At 46.1% G+C, this 17,272-nt stretch overlaps 1 protein-coding gene across 3 annotated transcripts in view; it reads left to right on the top strand.

The window, feature by feature from the left end:
• TNNI3K (TNNI3 interacting kinase) overlaps positions 1-17,272 on the top strand; it is a 409,379-nt gene that overhangs the window by 95,711 nt on the left and 296,396 nt on the right. For all 3 annotated transcript variants that reach the window (XM_068239216.1, XM_068239218.1, XM_068239219.1), the window contains one exon: positions 10,702-10,851. In XM_068239216.1, coding sequence (XP_068095317.1) covers positions 10,702-10,851 — 150 coding nt within the window. The remainder of the gene's footprint in view (positions 1-10,701; positions 10,852-17,272) is intronic.

Genomic DNA, 17,272 nt, shown 5'->3' with positions numbered 1-17,272 from the left:
ACGTGATGGAACAGGAGTAGGCGCAGGAGGAGAAGGCCACGCTTTGTGAGACACAACAACCCAGGCCTTGCATGAGGACAAAAAGCGTGCGGATAGCATGCTTTTTACCGCCATGCAGTCATAAATGTAATAAAGATAAGTGGTTCAATAAACAGGGACCACGCGGCAACGCTAACCCAGCAGCAGCAGACGTGATGGAACAGGAGGAGGCGCAGGAGGAGAAGGCCACGCTTTGTGAGACACAACAACCCAGGCCTTGCATGAGGGCAAGAAGCGTGCGGATAGCATGCTTTGTACCGCCATGCAGTCATAAATGTAATAAAGATAAGTGGTTCAATAAACAGGGACCACGCGGCAACGCTAACCCAGCAGCAGCAGACGTGATGGAACAGGAGGAGGCGCAGGAGGAGAAGGCCACGCTTTGTGAGACACAACAACCCAGGCCTTGCATGAGGGCAAGAAGCGTGCGGATAGCATGCTTTGTACCGCCATGCAGTCATAAATGTAATAAAGATAAGTGGTTCAATAAACAGGGACCACGCGGCAACGCTAACCCAGCAGCAGCAGACGTGATGGAACAGGAGGAGGCGCAGGAGGAGAAGGCCACGCTTTGTGAGACACAACAACCCAGGCCTTGCATGAGGGCAAGAAGCGTGCGGATAGCATGCTTTGTACCGCCATGCAGTCATAAATGTAATAAAGATAAGTGGTTCAATAAACAGGGACCACGCGGCAACGCTAACCCAGCAGCAGCAGACGTGATGGAACAGGAGGAGGCGCAGGAGGAGAAGGCCACGCTTTGTGAGACACAACAACCCAGGCCTTGCATGAGGGCAAGAAGCGTGCGGATAGCATGCTTTGTACCGCCATGCAGTCATAAATGTAATAAAGATAAGTGGTTCAATAAACAGGGACCACGCGGCAACGCTAACCCAGCAGCAGCAGACGTGATGGAACAGGAGGAGGCGCAGGAGGAGAAGGCCACGCTTTGTGAGACACAACAACCCAGGCCTTGCATGAGGGCAAGAAGCGTGCGGATATAGCAGCAATGCTTTTTGCCGCCATGCAGTCATAAATGTAATACAGATGAGAGGTTCAATAAACAGGGACCGGAAACGCTACACCATCCCAGATGTTCATTGGTCATGTTACTTGGTTGGGGTCCTGGAGTGTTGCGTAGTCATTTCCAATCCAGGATTGATTCATTTTAATTTGAGTCAGACGGTCTGCATTTTCTGTAGAGAGGCGGATACGCCAATCTGTGACGATGCCTCCGGCAGCACTGAAACAGCGTTCCGACATAACGCTGGCTGCCGGGCAAGCCAGCACCTCTATTGCGTACATTGCCAGTTCGTGCCAGGTGTCTAGCTTCGATACCCAATAGTTGAAGGGTGCAGATGGATTGTTCGACACAGCTACGTCATCTGACATGTAGTCCTTGACCATCTTCTCCAGGCGATCGGTGTTGGAGGTGGATCTGCACGCTTGCTGTTCAGTGGGCTGCTGCTGCATGGGTGTCAGAAAATTTTCCCACTCCAAGGACACTGCCGATACCGTTCCCTTTTGGGCACTAGCTGCGGCTTGCGTTGTTTGCTGCCCTCCTGGTCGTCCTGGGTTTGCGGAAGTCAGTCTGTCTGCGTACAACTGGCTAGAGGAGGGGGAGGATGTCAATCTCCTCTCTAAAGTCTCCACAAGGGCCTGCTGGTATTCTTCCATTTTGACCTGTATGGCTCTTTCTTCAAGCAGTTTTGGAACATTGTGTTTGTACCGTGGATCCAGAAGGGTATAAACCCAGTAATTGGTGTTGTCCAGAATGCGCACAATGCGTGGGTCACGTTCAATGCAGTCTAGCATGAATTGAGCCATGTGTGCCAGAGTCCTACCAGAATCCTCATCATCCTCTTGTGAGCGTTGTGATAGTTGTTGTGATGCATCATAGTCGTCACCTTCCTCCTGGTCTGCTTCTGCTGACCATTCGCGTTGAATTGTGGAAGTCCAACGTGCACCGCTCTGGCCCTCGTCAGTGGTGGCATGAAATTCCTGCTCCAACTCCAGCTGTTCCTCCTCCTCTTCTTCGTCATAGCTGCTGGGGCCAGCGTTCCCTGAGGCGGATGGCCTGATGTTGGTACCATCACGCTGATCGTTTTCTCCTTCAGATTCCCCCAGTTGCATCATGACAGCTGTTTCCTTGATTTTTAACATCGACCTCTTCAGTAAACACAGCAGTGGTATGGTAATGCTGACTGAAGAGTTGTCACTGCTCACAAGCAACGTGGATTGCTCAAAATTTTGGAGGACTTGGCAGAGGTCCAACATGTTGGCCCAATCGGATCCACAGAAGCTTGGCAGCTGTCCGGATGCGCCTCGGTACTGCGCCGTCATGTACTGGACCACTGCACTCTTCTGCTCACAAAAGCGTGCTAGCATGTGCAGCGTAGAATTCCAGCGCGTAGGGACATCACACAGCAAGCGATGGTGGGGGAGATTGAAGCGCTCCTGCATCTTGGCGAGTGCCCCCGAAGCAGTACTGGAATTTCTACAATGTTTGGCCACTCGACGCACCTTCAACAGAAGATCGGCCACGCCTGGGTATGTCCTCAGGAACCGCTGAACTACTAGGTTCATCACGTGCGCCAGGCAAGGGATGTGTGTCAGCTTAGCCAACCTTAAAGCGCGAATGAGATTACTCCCATTATCACACACAACCATGCCCGGTTTCAGGTCCAGCGGTGCCAGCCACAAATCCGTCTGTTCCTTTATTCCCCTCCAAATTTCCTCCCCTGTGTGCTGCTTATCCCCAAGGCAGATCAGCTTCAGCAACGCTTGCTGACGCATGCCAACAGCTGTGCTGCACTGCTTCCACGATCCTACTGCTGCTGGGTTAGCGTTTCCGAAAGAGGTACAGCTTTGAGATGCGTTGGAGGAGAAGGAGTCAGAGAGGTAGGTGCTGCTGTTGTTATCCAGTGGGAGGGACGGCGGTGCAGCTGTTTGCGGCGTGGGCAACACCCGCGCCGTAGCAGGTGAGGAATCGCTGCCAGGCTCCACAAGGTTCACCCAGTGCGCGGTAAGGGAGATGTATCGACCCTGGCCGAACGCACTCGTCCAGGTGTCAGTGGTGAGGTGAACCTTGCAGGCAACGGCATTCTTCAAGCTTCGGGTTATTTTGCTGACCACGTGCTCATGCAACTCAGGCACTGCAGAGCGCGCAAAGTGGTAGCGGCTGGGAACCACGTAACGTGGGATGGCCACTGACATCATGCCCTTGAAGCTGTTTGTCTCCACCACTCGATATGGCAGCATTTCGCAGGCCAGAAGCTTGGCTATGCTGGCTGTTACTGCCACGGCCCGGGGGTCATTTGCTGGCAATTTCCTCTTGCGCTCAAACATCTCCGACACAGACAACTGAACCGTAGCGCTGCACACGGAAGGGCTGTTGGTTGTTGTGTTTGATGAACACTGGGAGACCTCAAGAGCACTACTCCGGAAAGTGACAGTGTCAGCGTCGTCTGATGTTTGTGAATGTTGTGAACCACGCAATGGCTGGGCTACTGCTGCTGCTGAGGCGGGTCTGGTGGTGAGTCTGGTGAACCCAAGGGAGGCAGTGTTGCTGGTACCCTGTCCTGCCGCGTTTGCCCACAGAGTGGGATGTTTGGATAGCATGTGGCGGCTCATGCTGGTGGTGGAGAGGTTGTTAATACTTTTCCCCCTGCTCAGGCGAGTCTTGCACACCTTGCAAATCGCCATGGTAACATCCTCAGTGCAGTCTTCAAAGAAAGCCCAGACTTTGGAGCACCTGCCTCCTTGCTGGCGATTTCTGTTTCCTCCTCTTTTGCCTCTCACTCTAACTTCCACGCTTGTGGTGCCTGAAATTGCGCGCCGCCTACCTTGTGGCACAAGGCGAACTCGTGCAGCAGTGGGTTCTTCAACAGACTCATCTGTGCTGCTGCTACGACGGCGATGTTCTCGTTCACAAATAAAATCTGGGTCTCTGTCCACATTGTCCATACCCTCCTCTTCCATCTCCTCAAACTCGTCATATGTCATTGTGGGGGGCCGCCGCCGTGGAGTAGAGCTCCCCAGAACAACCTCTGCGCAGCTCACTCCAACGTCGTCTTCCAGATCTTGTCGGCCGACCTCCTGCAATTGCAACCCCTCCTGCCCAACTTGCTCTGGGATTTGGGTTTCCGAGTCCTCCTCGGACTCGCCTTGTATTTCAGTGCGCGGTGCATTTCCCACAGTTAATGGTTGTGAATCCGGGCACAACATTTCTGGCTGTTCCTCCATTGACCTTTCATAGGTGGAAGTTTGTTGGGCTGGGAATAGCTCCTGCGAATACCCCATTGTGTCCTGAGGTAATTCATAGGACTGGTTATCTGGCAGTTGTGTGCGTGGTGTCGCTGCCGGTTGTGTCAGCTTTGTGCCCACTGGCTCCTTGTAACTGGCTGAGGACTCGGACCTCGTGCGTGATGTGCTGGTGCTGCTTAACCCACTGCTGGACGCTTGAGAGGTCATCCAAGTAATTATCTGGTCCTGTTCTTTTGGATTTGTGAGGGTTGTTGTCCTGGACAACATGGGCGGTATTGAGTGGGTTTTCTTGGGTGCTCCCCTGTGGCCTGTACGTGAACTGTCAGGGGAAACACCTCTTCCCTTGCCCCTTCCTCTTTCACCGGATTTCTTCCTCATTTCACTTATCCTTACAGTACACGCTGACTGGCAGCAGTACAGTGGCAGTACAGAAATGCTATACAGTACCACTATTCCCAGCAGCGACACAGAGCACAATGCTATACAGTGGCGGGTGAGCGGTGTACTACTGTTCCCAGGCCCAGCAGACACAGAGTGGAAGTAAACACAATGCTATATAGTCTGGCTGAGCGGTGTACACAGAGTGGCAGTACACACAATGCTATATAGTCTGGCTAAGCCGTGTACACAGAGTGTCAGAAAACACAATGCTATATATAGCGTGGCTGAGCGAGGTGCACAGTGGCAGTACACACAATGCTATATTAGTCAGGCTAAGCCGTGTACACAGAGTGTCAGAAAGCACAATGCTATATATAGCGTGGCTGAGCGAGGTGCACAGTGGCAGTACACACAATGCTATATAGTCAGGCTAAGCCGTGTACACAGAGTGTCAGAAAACACAATGCTATATATAGCGTGGCTGAGCGAGGTGCACAGTGGCAGTACACACAATGCTTTATAGTCAGGCTGAGCCGTGTACACAGAGTGTCAGTAAACAATGGTATATAGTCTGGCTGAGCGGTGTACACAGAGTGTCAGTAAACAACGGTATATAGTCTGGCTGAGCGGTGTACACAGAGTGGCAGTAAACACAATGCTATATATAGCGTGGCTGAGCGAGGTGCACAGTGGCAGTACACACAATGCTATATAGTCAGGCTAAGCCGTGTACACAGAGTGTCAGAAAACACAATGCTATATATAGCGTGGCTGAGCGAGGTGCACAGTGGCAGTACACACAATGCTTTATAGTCAGGCTGGGCCGTGTACACAGATTGTCAGTAAACAATGGTATATAGTCTGGCTGAGCGGTGTACACAGAGTGTCAGTAAACAACGGTATATAGTCTGGCTGAGCGGTGTACACAGAGTGGCAGTAAACACAATGCTATATATAGCGTGGCTGAGCGAGGTGCACAGTGGCAGTACACACAATGCTATATTAGTCATGCTAAGCCGTGTACACAGAGTGTCAGAAAACACAATGCTATATATAGCGTGGCTGAGCGAGGTGCACAGTGGCAGTACACACAATGCTATATACAGCGTGGCTGAGCGAGGTGCACAGTGGCAGTACACACAATGCTATATATAGCGTGGCTGAGCGAGGTGCACAGTGGCAGTACACACAATGCTATATTAGTCAGGCTAAGCTGTGTACACAGAGTGTCAGAAAACACAATGCTATATATATAGCGTGGCTGAGCGAGGTGCACAGTGGCAGTACACACAATGCTATATATATAGCGTGGCTGAGCGAGGTGCACAGTGGCAGTACACACAATGCTATATATAGCGTGGCTGAGCGAGGTGCACAGTGGCAGTACACACAATGCTATATATAGCGTGGCTGAGCGAGGTGCACAGTGGCAGTACACACAATGCTATATTAGTCAGGCTAAGCCGTGTACACAGAGTGTCAGAAAACACAATGCTATATATATAGCGTGGCTGAGCGAGGTGCACAGTGGCAGTACACACAATGCTATATATAGCGTGGCTGAGCGAGGTGCACAGTGGCAGTACACACAATGCTATATATAGCGTGGCTGAGCGAGGTGCACAGTGGCAGTACACACAATGCTATATATAGCGTGGCTGAGCGAGGTGCACAGTGGCAGTACACACAATGCTATATTAGTCAGGCTAAGCCGTGTACACAGAGTGTCAGAAAACACAATGCTATATATATAGCGTGGCTGAGCGAGGTGCACAGTGGCAGTACACACAATGCTATATATAGCGTGGCTGAGCGAGGTGCACAGTGGCAGTACACACAATGCTATATATAGCGTGGCTGAGCGAGGTGCACAGTGGCAGTACACACAATGCTATATATAGCGTGGCTGAGCGAGGTGCACAGTGGCAGAACACACAATGCTATATTAGTCAGGCTAAGCCGTGTACACAGAGTGTCAGAAAACACAATGCTATATATATAGCGTGGCTAAGCGAGGTGCACAGTGGCAGTACACACAATGCTATATATAGCGTGGCTGAGCGAGGTGCACAGTGGCAGTACACACAATGCTATATATAGCGTGGCTGAGCGAAGTGCACAGTGGCAGTACACACAATGCTATATTAGTCAGGCTAAGCCGTGTACACAGAGTGTCAGAAAACACAATGCTATATATATAGCGTGGCTGAGCGAGGTACACAGTGGCAGTAAACAATGCTATATATAGTGTGGCTGAGCGAGCGGTGTACTACTGTTCCCAGCAGCGACACACAATGACTGGGGGGGACCCTGGCTAGCGTGGCTGGAGAGCGAACTACCCTGCCTGCCTACCCAAAGCTAAACCCACAGACAAATGGCGGAGATATGACGTGGTTCGGGTATTTATTTACCCGAACCACGTGACCGTTCGGCCAATCAGAGCGCGTTCGGGCCCGAACCACGTGACCCGTTCGGCCAATCACAGCGCTAGCCGAACGTTCGGGGAACGTTCGGCCATGCGCTCTTAGTTCGGCCATGTGGCCGAACGGTTTGGCCGAGCACCGTCAGGTGTTCGGCCGAACTCGAACATCACCCGAGCAGGGTGATGTTCTGCAGAACCCGAACAGTGGCGAACACTGTTCGCCCAACACTAATTCTGGCCACATACTGCAATCATTTTGAACAATAGCAACTGTGAAGTATGATTTTTTATGCCACATAACATAACACCAGTCCTGCACTCTGTTCACTGGATCCCTATAAAATGGGGGCTCCTATTCAGGATCGGCCTACTGACATTTAAATCACTACATAATTGTGGCCCTGGATACATGAAAGATATGTTGCAGCTGCGTAGCAATCCCCGCATTCTCAGATCCACAGGTTCTAATAATCTAGTCATACCCAGAGCCCACCTGAAAACTTTTGGTCCCAGAGCCTTCTGTCATGCCGCTCCTACATTATGAAACTCCTTACCTCAGCAGATCAGGACAGCTCCATCTCTGCTCTGGACGTGTATAAATCCATACTGAAAGCCCACCTGTTCAGTTTAGCATTCACAGACAGGGGCGTAACTTGAAATCACTGGGCCCCCCTGCAAATCATTGGATGGGGCCCTCCCCCGCCAGGACAGAGCACTTGGGGAGGGGTAGCGAGCTTGGGGGCTGGATGTTGTACAGAAGTGCCTGCTGCACACTGAATAGCGACTGTCTACAAATCTTTGTCTGCAAAACTTTGTATGATTCCTTATCAGTGGCTGAGCAGATGCAGTCATTAGAACAATTGTGCAGAGAATAGAAAGCTTTTTCTCTCCGTGCCCTTAGTTGTGCGTCTCTCAGGACGGGGCCCCCCTGTGGCTTCTGGGCCTATTGCATCTTCTGCATCCCTTGTAGGGCCTATTGTTACGCCAATGTTCACAGAAATATAATTTTGTTGTGTTAATACTTCATTCTACTACCAATTAATGAATCTGTGAGAGCAAAAGCACTTTGAGTTCTATGGGAGAAAAGCGCTATAGAAATGTTATTGTTGTTGTTATTATTCAGACAGATTGAAGCATTGAATTTATAAAAAATATCAAAAACAAAATTTAACTTTTTTTTGTTCACTAACTTTTTAGAATAAATAATTGATGAGATTGTACTAGAACTAGTTATCTATGATAAGGTCCCTGAGTGGTGAAATAATTATGTCTGCTGGATAAAGAAGTAATTTTTTTTATTTTTTTTAAAAAGGAAAAACAAAAATCAAGAGCTACGGTAGCTTACATGGACATGCAAAATTAGGTTTATAGCTGTCTACACAGTAGACAAAAAATGTAACTCCATTAGGCTCAAATAAGTACAGTAATTCATTTATTTATTAGGGGACAAATCCCACAAAATTAAGAACTATTAAAATCAATGTTGGTTCTAGTCCACCCAGATCAGATCTATAAATAATACAGTTATAAAATATGAACAGTAGTGGTTCCTTTCTGGTTGAAAGGGAACTCCTATTGTTCATATTTAACAATTGTAATCCTTATATATCGGATCTGGGTGGACTAGAACCAATATGAATTTTAATAGGTCTTAATTTTGGAAGGTACATCTTATAAAAAATAAATTGATTACATTACTTATATGGGACTAATGGAGTGGAACTTTTGTCTACTATATATATATATATATATATATATATATATATATATATATATATATATATATATATATATATATATATATATATATATATATATATATACAGTATATGTATATATACAGTATATGAATAGATCCTTTGCAAAACACTCACTAAGCAATAGGAGCAGAACATTTGGTACGGATCTGTTTGATAAGTGTAGTGGAAATATGTTTTCTGAAGGACTTTTCTGGATCAGCCCAGATTAAGCAAATGCCGAAGGAATCAATAAAAGCCTATGAGAACGGACAATGTCAATTCTCCCTAGGGTGGCTGCCGCATACATTTCGCAAATTGATTGCTTGCCGCCGTTCATGTCAGTTCTCCACCGCTGCTCCACTGTGTGGAGGAAGAACCAGATACTGAGATCCGAGCCCCATCAGAAGCATCAGGCCCCCATTGGTTTGCAATAGACCAATAGGAATCGTCCCTCCCCAGGGAGGATTATCAGTGTTTCACTGAGTAGTGGACCAATGAATATCCTCCCTGGTACTCAGGGAGGATTTCCATTGTTCTTTTGCAATTTAATGGGAGCCTGATGCTTCTGATAGGGCTCAGATCTGTATAACTGGGCTTCTTCTGTGCAGAGGACTCAAGTGGAGGAGCCACCAGCAGTGGAGGACCCAAACGGTTTGCAGAAGATGGACTGGACATGTGGCGATGCAAGCAGAACCGAAAGCACAACGGAAGATATGTGAATGAGGCACTTGGGCATTCAATACCGCTCAGTTGTGTCAGTGTAAACCCAGCCTTATACCTCATCCTATATAATAAAACCCCTGTGTCTCTGCGTCCTGTCCCTGTGTGTGTGTCCCTGCTTCCAGACTTGACAGTTTGCTGTCTGAGAACCTCGTTGCATTGTGGGAAATAACAGCTTTTTACAACTGCCAAGCAAGCAACATCTCCCTGTTGTGCATATACTGCAGACAGTGGTGGGAGACGGGAGAGCGGGACGTGGTATGCGCGTTGCCGGGTTTAGCAGCTGTGGCCTAGCACCCATTTTTTAATGGGCGGGCCTTTTTACTAGTTTATAATAACAGAGGATTGCGGTATAGTGAATATAGGAAGTCCTGGATTCTTATATTATTGTACAACAATATAGTCATGTGACTACACAGCATCAATTCAACAACAAAACGACACCCTTCTTACGGACTGCATTTGCGTGCATCAAAAAAGGGTGCTGTGAAAAAAGGGCCCGGCTGCATAAAGAAATAGCGCTGGTGGATAACGAAATCTGATAACGATAAACATGGTTGTCAAACTTGCTTAATTGGTTGTCAAACTTGGTTAATAATAAATACCGTTGTAAAAACAGCCAGGAAATGATAATGAAAAGAACGTTAAAAATCGTTAAATAATTCAACAATACAGCTTAACCCGACCCTACTCTCACACAGAACCCTCCCCTGGTGATGCCTAAAACTACCACCCCCGGTTGTGCCTAACCACCCCCTGGGTGGTGCCTAACCCTTGGTGTTGCCTAAAACTGAACGCCGCCCGGGTGGTGTCTAACCCTAACCACTTCCTCTGCAGAAACGCCCTTTTATACATAGAAACGATAATATCTTTGATAACGTACAATCTGTACATACAAATGAAATAATATGATAAAAACTATAACGTTGCAAGGTAAAACAATAACATACTTCAAAAACTGTAATGTTCTAATGTTGTTTACGATATTTAATGCGGCGCCCTTTTTTCGCTGTAATGACAATTGCATTAGAGTCTATGGCGGCGCCCTTTTCGCCCACCCTCAGCCGGCGCCCTTTTTTCCTGCTACCCTGCATTTATTTCATGTGAGAATCTTCCCTTCCCTCTTCATTGTAGGACTGCACTGCGCTTGTTACCACGGCCACGCTCGCCTGGTACAATTTTTATTGGACAATGGAGCAGACATGAATCTCGTCGCTTGTGACCCCAGCAGGTCCAGTGGAGAGAAGGACGAGCAAACCTGTCTTATGTGGGCCTATGAGAAAGGTACAATTATTTGATACCCCCCTTTCCACAAATACATAAATTGTAACTATTGTGAAAATAAGGTAATTAATGCAATTACTTTTTTTTTTTTTTTACGATATTAATTTATAAATTATTTAGTCCTCTTCTTATCTTTCATCTCCCTGATTTACATTCTGAAATGTATCACAAGTGGCAACATATTTAGTCTTGTCTCTAGAATGTTTGTTTCTGAGATTTCCGAAGCAAGTAACAATAATGTCTGGTCTCCCAGAATGCTCTAGGAGGAGAATTCCACATGGCTAAACAGCCTAGGCTAATTATCACTGGGAGGGTGGAGCTACATGCCAATATACAGCAATATATAGATATAGGAAGTGTTTCTGATGCTGAAACCAGGAAAATGACTGTAAAAGTGGGGATCCTGAATAATTTACGGCATTGTAATATATGTCACTACAGTGTCCCTTTAACATGTGCTTGTCTCATATTAATTAACTCGCATTGTTTATTTAAGAATGAAGATGGTAGCCTTCATAGCCCTCTCATTTAAAGAGACACTGAAGCAGAAAACAAAAAAATGATTATATAATGAATTGGTTGTGTAGTACGAATGATTACTAGAACATTAGTAGCAACGAATATATTCTCATATTTTTATTTTCAGTTATATAGTGTTTTTTATAACATTGCATCATTCTCTAATATTTGCAGTTTACACACTACTCAGCATTCTAAATGATTTTACAGAGCAGGCCAGTGAACTATTGAACTGTCCTCTGCAGAGAAAACAGAAACTACAGTGACTGACAGCTGATATAATAAGCCTCAGAAGACAGAGCTCTCTGCGACTTTGAAAGTCATGGAGCTCAATGGCTCTTTTGCATAGATAACAACTGGAGTTTCTTAACTCTTTCTGTACTGGAAACAATATTAGACTTATGTCTCTGCTCCTAATGTTTTATTTCTTAGCTGTACTACACATACAAATCATTATAGCATAATTTTTTTTTTCCGCTTCAGTGTCTCTTTAAAGTAAACCTAAGACCTAGAAAAATAAAATAAAACAAATTATACATACCTGTGGCTTCCTCCAGCCCCCTTCAGGTAAATTGGTCCCTCGCCATCCTTCTGGGCCGCCTGGATACTCTGTTAGATGCCCCGTTTACTCCACAAATCTGGATGTACTGCACACACCCTGCTACACGCGCTTGCCCCCCGTCATACTACCGGCCGGGGGAGTACGTGTGGCCAGACTGCACCTGCGCCGACTGGTCCCGACTGGGGGAATTACTGGGCCACCTAGCGGAGGATCCAGACAGCCTGGGAAGATGGCGAGGGGTGGATAAGCCTGAAGGGGGATGGAGGAAGCCCAAGGTATGTATCATTTTTTTTATTTTTCTAGGTCTCCGGTACACTTTAAGGTTCCCCTTAAAACAACAGAGAGGGAATAAGGATGTCAGCTTCCATATTCCATTCACTTTTATTCTGACGGAACACTTCCCTTTAAATCCAGTCGTGTTGTACACTGAGACAATAAACACAAAACCTAATATCAGTTTGGGTAAATGACTGCCCCTGAGCCTAATATCCTATATCTTCCATTACTGCTCATGGATTGAAAAGGTCACATAATGAAAAAGCTCTCTGCTCTTAGATCGTATGGATAATAGAAGTTTTAAAATCATTTAAATGTTACGTGGCGGAGCCTGATGAGATTGCGCGGATGTTGATGTGATTGCATCCGCTGGCCGAAGATGAAATGAAATATATTCCATCCGCCAGAGGCTGCAGGCAATGTCAGGCAGCGCGGCCCACAAAGACACAAAAAACTAATATAAATACAATTGTTTATATGTCAGTCAGTTACGAACAAGAGAAAATTGTATAAATATGACCACAAAATAAGAGAAAAAGGAAAATGAGGTGAATTTACAGGTCTGGCTATAGCTCAATGCCTAAACTCCCATAAAGGGAACCTAAAGCGAAAGGTATATGGAGGCTGCCATATTTATTGCCTTTTAAAATGAACCTGTAGTGAAAAAAAAGTGCCAATAGTGGGTACTTACCTGGAGGAAACCTCTGGATCCTAAAGAGACTTCCCTCGTCCTCCCGTTCAGCCCTGGGACACCCTGAAAGTACACCAAAAAGAGTGCACTAGTCATCGGGCAGATAGAGTGTGCTGTGATGTACGGAGGAGACCAACAGCGCTGGAACAGGTAGCGAGGAGGGATGCTCAAATCCGAATTCGGGTGAATCAGGATAGTTGCTATCCGGATTTCACCCAGTAAACCTGTGCGGGGTGGGCGGTGAAGCCTACCTGTCTGACGTCTTCTTCGGTCCGTCCCTCGGTGCCTTACACGCAGCAGTCACGTGAGTACAAATACTTCCTCCTTCCAGGTTGAAGGAGGAAGTGTTTGTAGTCACGTGACACATCGTGAGAGGCACCGAGGGACGGACCGAAGAAGACGTCAGACAGGTAAGCTTGACCCCCCCGGACGCCCCGCACAGGTTTCCTTGGAGATATCCGGATAGCTACTATCCGAGTTTCACCTGAATTCGGATTTGAGCATCCCTGGTAGCGAGTGTAATATTACCTGCTTCCAGCGCCGCGGATCTCTGTACATCACAGCACACTTTCTCTGCTTCCCTTCACTGAGCTCCTGATCACATGATTTGCAATGGTCATGTGATAAGTGATAATCGTAATCAACAAATTACGATTTAGCTAAATTTCGTGTAAATTTTTGCAATTACGCTTATACGTAATTACGATTTGCAAATTCAATTGATTTCGTGTAGTCATTCATAATTTCACATAAAATGTATTTCTTGCCGACTTTAGCAGTGAATAGCAAAGACCCCATACATGCTATTGACTCCAAAATTGCTACGTATGTTAAGGAGAATAGTGGGTACAAGTCACACTAGAGCACAGTTTTGCAAAAAGACCTTATAGTTTTTGAGAAACTCGATTTTAAAGATGCAAGTAAAAAATGTTTTTTAAGCTTGGAAAAATGACAGTTTAAAACCATTTTTCTTTGCATTTTTAAAATCAAGTTTCTCAAAAATGACAAGGTCTTTTTGAAAAACTTTGCTCTAGTGTGACTTATACCCACTATTCTCCTTAACATACGTAGCAATTTTGGTAGCAATAGCATGTATGGGGGTTTTGCTATTAACCTCTAAAGTCGGCACAAAATTATGCGCAATTTCACGAAAATTATGCAAAAAATTACGCTAAATTTTGAAATACTACAATTACATACAAAATTAATTATGATTTTCTCTGAAATTTCGCATTACGATTATGATGCGTAATTGCAAATTTCGATGTGAAATTTCGCCTGTGCGAAATTTCGGCCCGCCACTGTAGGGAGCTGGTGAATGGAAGCAGAGTGAGTGTACTGTGATGTGCAGAGGAGACCCACAGTACTGGAACAGGTAGGGAGTGTAATATTACCTGCTTCCAGCGCCGGGGGTCTCCTCCCTGCATCACAGCACACTCTATCTGCTGTTATTCACCGGCTCCCTATCACATAACCGATTCAAGTCATGTGATTTGGAGCTGGGGAGGGGCACTAGAGAGTGCTGCTGCTGTGATACATGGAGATCTGCGGCGCTGGAAGCAGGTATATATAAACCTCCCAGTGCTAGTCTGGAAGTGTATGGTAGGAGGAGGGCCCCCCGAAGCCACCAGCAATTGTGGAGGTCGCAGGAGCTATTGATACACCCATGAGACAGCCCCTGTGTTGGTAAACCAGTTTGTTGAAAAGTTTCTTGAATTGTAGACTTCCAATCCTTCAGGGAAGGACAGAGTGGAGACAGCCAGCGAAAAACAACAGATTGTTTGGCAGCAAACAGAGTTCCAATAATAAGCCTCTTGTCGTGTTTAGGCAAGCCTTCCTCGGTGAGGTGTAGGATAAGAAAACCAGGGAGCCCATTGTATCATGGAGAATGTTTACTACCTGTTTCCAAAAGTCTTCCAGCAGGGGCATTCCCATAGTAGGTGGAAGAAGGTGGGATTGAGATGTGAGAATTTAGGACATCTTGCAGAGATATTAGGGGGGTACTTATTAACCTCCCTGGTAGGTAACCCCGAGGCATACATGCAAAAGAGAAAATGAAAAGTTTTTGTGTAAAACAATATTTTTTGTTTCTATATTATAATCTAAGATCAAGTGCTAAATATATTGAATTAGAAGTAATAAAAATGCAAAATACCCTGTAAAACAAAAAACTATATCTACACTTGTATTAAGCATAGTAATAAAATTGTAGATATTAAAGATCTCTTACTGCAACTATACCTAACTGTACTCTCACACAGAACTCTCCCTATACCTATCCCTAACCCATAGACCCCCCCCCCTCCCCCCTGGTGGTGCCTAACCCTAAAAACCCCACGGTAATGCCTAACCATAACCCAGGTGGTATTAAGCATAGCAATAAAATTGTAGATATGACAGATATTTTACTACAACCATACCTGACCATACTCTCACACAGAACCCTCCCTATACCTATCCCTAACCCCTAGACCCCACAGGTGGTGCCTAACCTTAACCCCCCGCTGGTGCCTAGCACTTAAACCCCCCTGGTGGTGCCTATGCCTATCCCTAAAACCCCCTAGTGGTGCCTAACCCTAACCACCCTCCCTGGTAGTGGCTAACCCTAACCCCCCGGCTGGTGCCTAACCCTAACCACTCCCCTGGTGGTGCCTAACCCTAACTTCCCCCTGGTGGTGCCTAACCCTTACCACCCCCTCTGGGGGTGCCTAACCCTAACCACCCCTCTGGTGGTGCTTAACCCTAACCAGCCCCAGTGCATAAGCACCCTTACACACATAGCAAAATTAATATATTTGATAATGTAAAATACTTCACTACAAATAACATGAATAGAAAAAGTTATATATTTGTAATAGAATAAAGAGCCTTACAATCATGTTCACCTTGAAAATGTTATGAGTAGAAAAAGTTATATATTTGTAATAGAATAAAAAGTCTTACAATTATGTACGCATTAAAAATCTTCAAATAACGTTAATTTTAAAAGCGATTAGTAAGATAATAAATCTGAAAACTATAATTTACGCATTATGATTCTGAAAACAAGGTTAGTATAAAAAGCAATATATTTGTAATTCAGTAAGCTTGAACACGAAAATTTACGCGGTAAACTTCTGAAAACGAATTTTAAATCGATAAAATAAGTGAAAGCAAAAATGTACTTATTATTCTTCTGAAATGAATTTTAAAAACAATAAAATAAGTTAAACCGAAAGTCAAAACGAATTTATAAATGTTATTTGTCACAAACCTTATTCTGTAAATGAAAAGTTTCACGGACCACGGGACAGGTAACCGCTGAACGCAAGTGAAGTGCGCTCTCTATGTATCTCTCCGGCAGCCTCTGGAGAGATACATACGGAGCGCACTTCCTTTTGCGCAGACTGGTCGCGGCTAGAGGAAGTTACAGGACCCGAGACCGGAGCTGCAGGGTGCGGAGGAGGGCGGCGTGGGAGCGATCCGTACCCATGAGGCTGGAGGAAGCCCAAGGTATGTTTAAAAAGGTAAGTATGTCTCGTCTCTAGTCTGCTTTAACAAATATGGCAGCCTCCATATCCCTCATACTACAGGGACACTTTGAGGTGATCACATCGCAACGCTATAAACAGGCTTTACAGACGCCTGCGTTAATGCGCAGTAATGTAATTTTTGGCAGCAAGCCAAACTATAAAATGGGCTCTCTAGTGCTCACTACCTGTGACACAAATGTGAATTGCAAGGAAGTGTATTGACTATTGAAAAAATTAGCACCGCAACGCGAACGCAAAACTGTTTAAAATGTCTTAGGTTAGCTCTCATAAATAGTCTCTGTTACAAATGGATCTCCAAACTTGATGGTTTAACAATCAGCAGTTACATCAGCATCACATCATGGGGCTGCGATCCCCCACCCCCCCCCAACGTAGAGAGACTCACCAGACTCTATGGCCAGAATGGGCCCAACTTAGGCTCTGGCCTAACGACGCCTCTGCATCTTTTGTAGTTGGTGTCCGGATTCTACTAGCTCCTTTACCTACCTAGACTGTAAATCCTTGAAAACACTAACGAGCCAGCCATAGATGGGAAGAGGAGGGGCTGATGTCTGCATGCAGCTCCTGGGAGAGGCTACAGCAAGAACCCACCTGTGGAGCAAACCGGAAGTGGTCGGTGTTGAGGTGTGGAGGCTGCCGGAGGTGCTGAGGGGTGGCCTATACCCCTAAGGCGAAGTCGAGCCCATTCTGGCCATAGAGTCTGGTGAGTCTCTCTACGTTGGGGGGGGGGGGGGGGGGGGGGGTCGTAGCCCCATGATGTCATGCTGATGTAACTGCTGATTGTTAAACTATCAAGTTTGGGCATCCATTTATAGAAGAGACTATTTATGAGCGCTAACC

Source organism: Hyperolius riggenbachi, chromosome 6, assembly GCF_040937935.1.
Source record: "Hyperolius riggenbachi isolate aHypRig1 chromosome 6, aHypRig1.pri, whole genome shotgun sequence".
NCBI lineage: Eukaryota > Metazoa > Chordata > Amphibia > Anura > Hyperoliidae > Hyperolius > Hyperolius riggenbachi.
The sequence above is the reverse complement of the archived record's forward strand: the minus strand, read 5'-3'. Positions and strand labels throughout refer to the sequence as shown.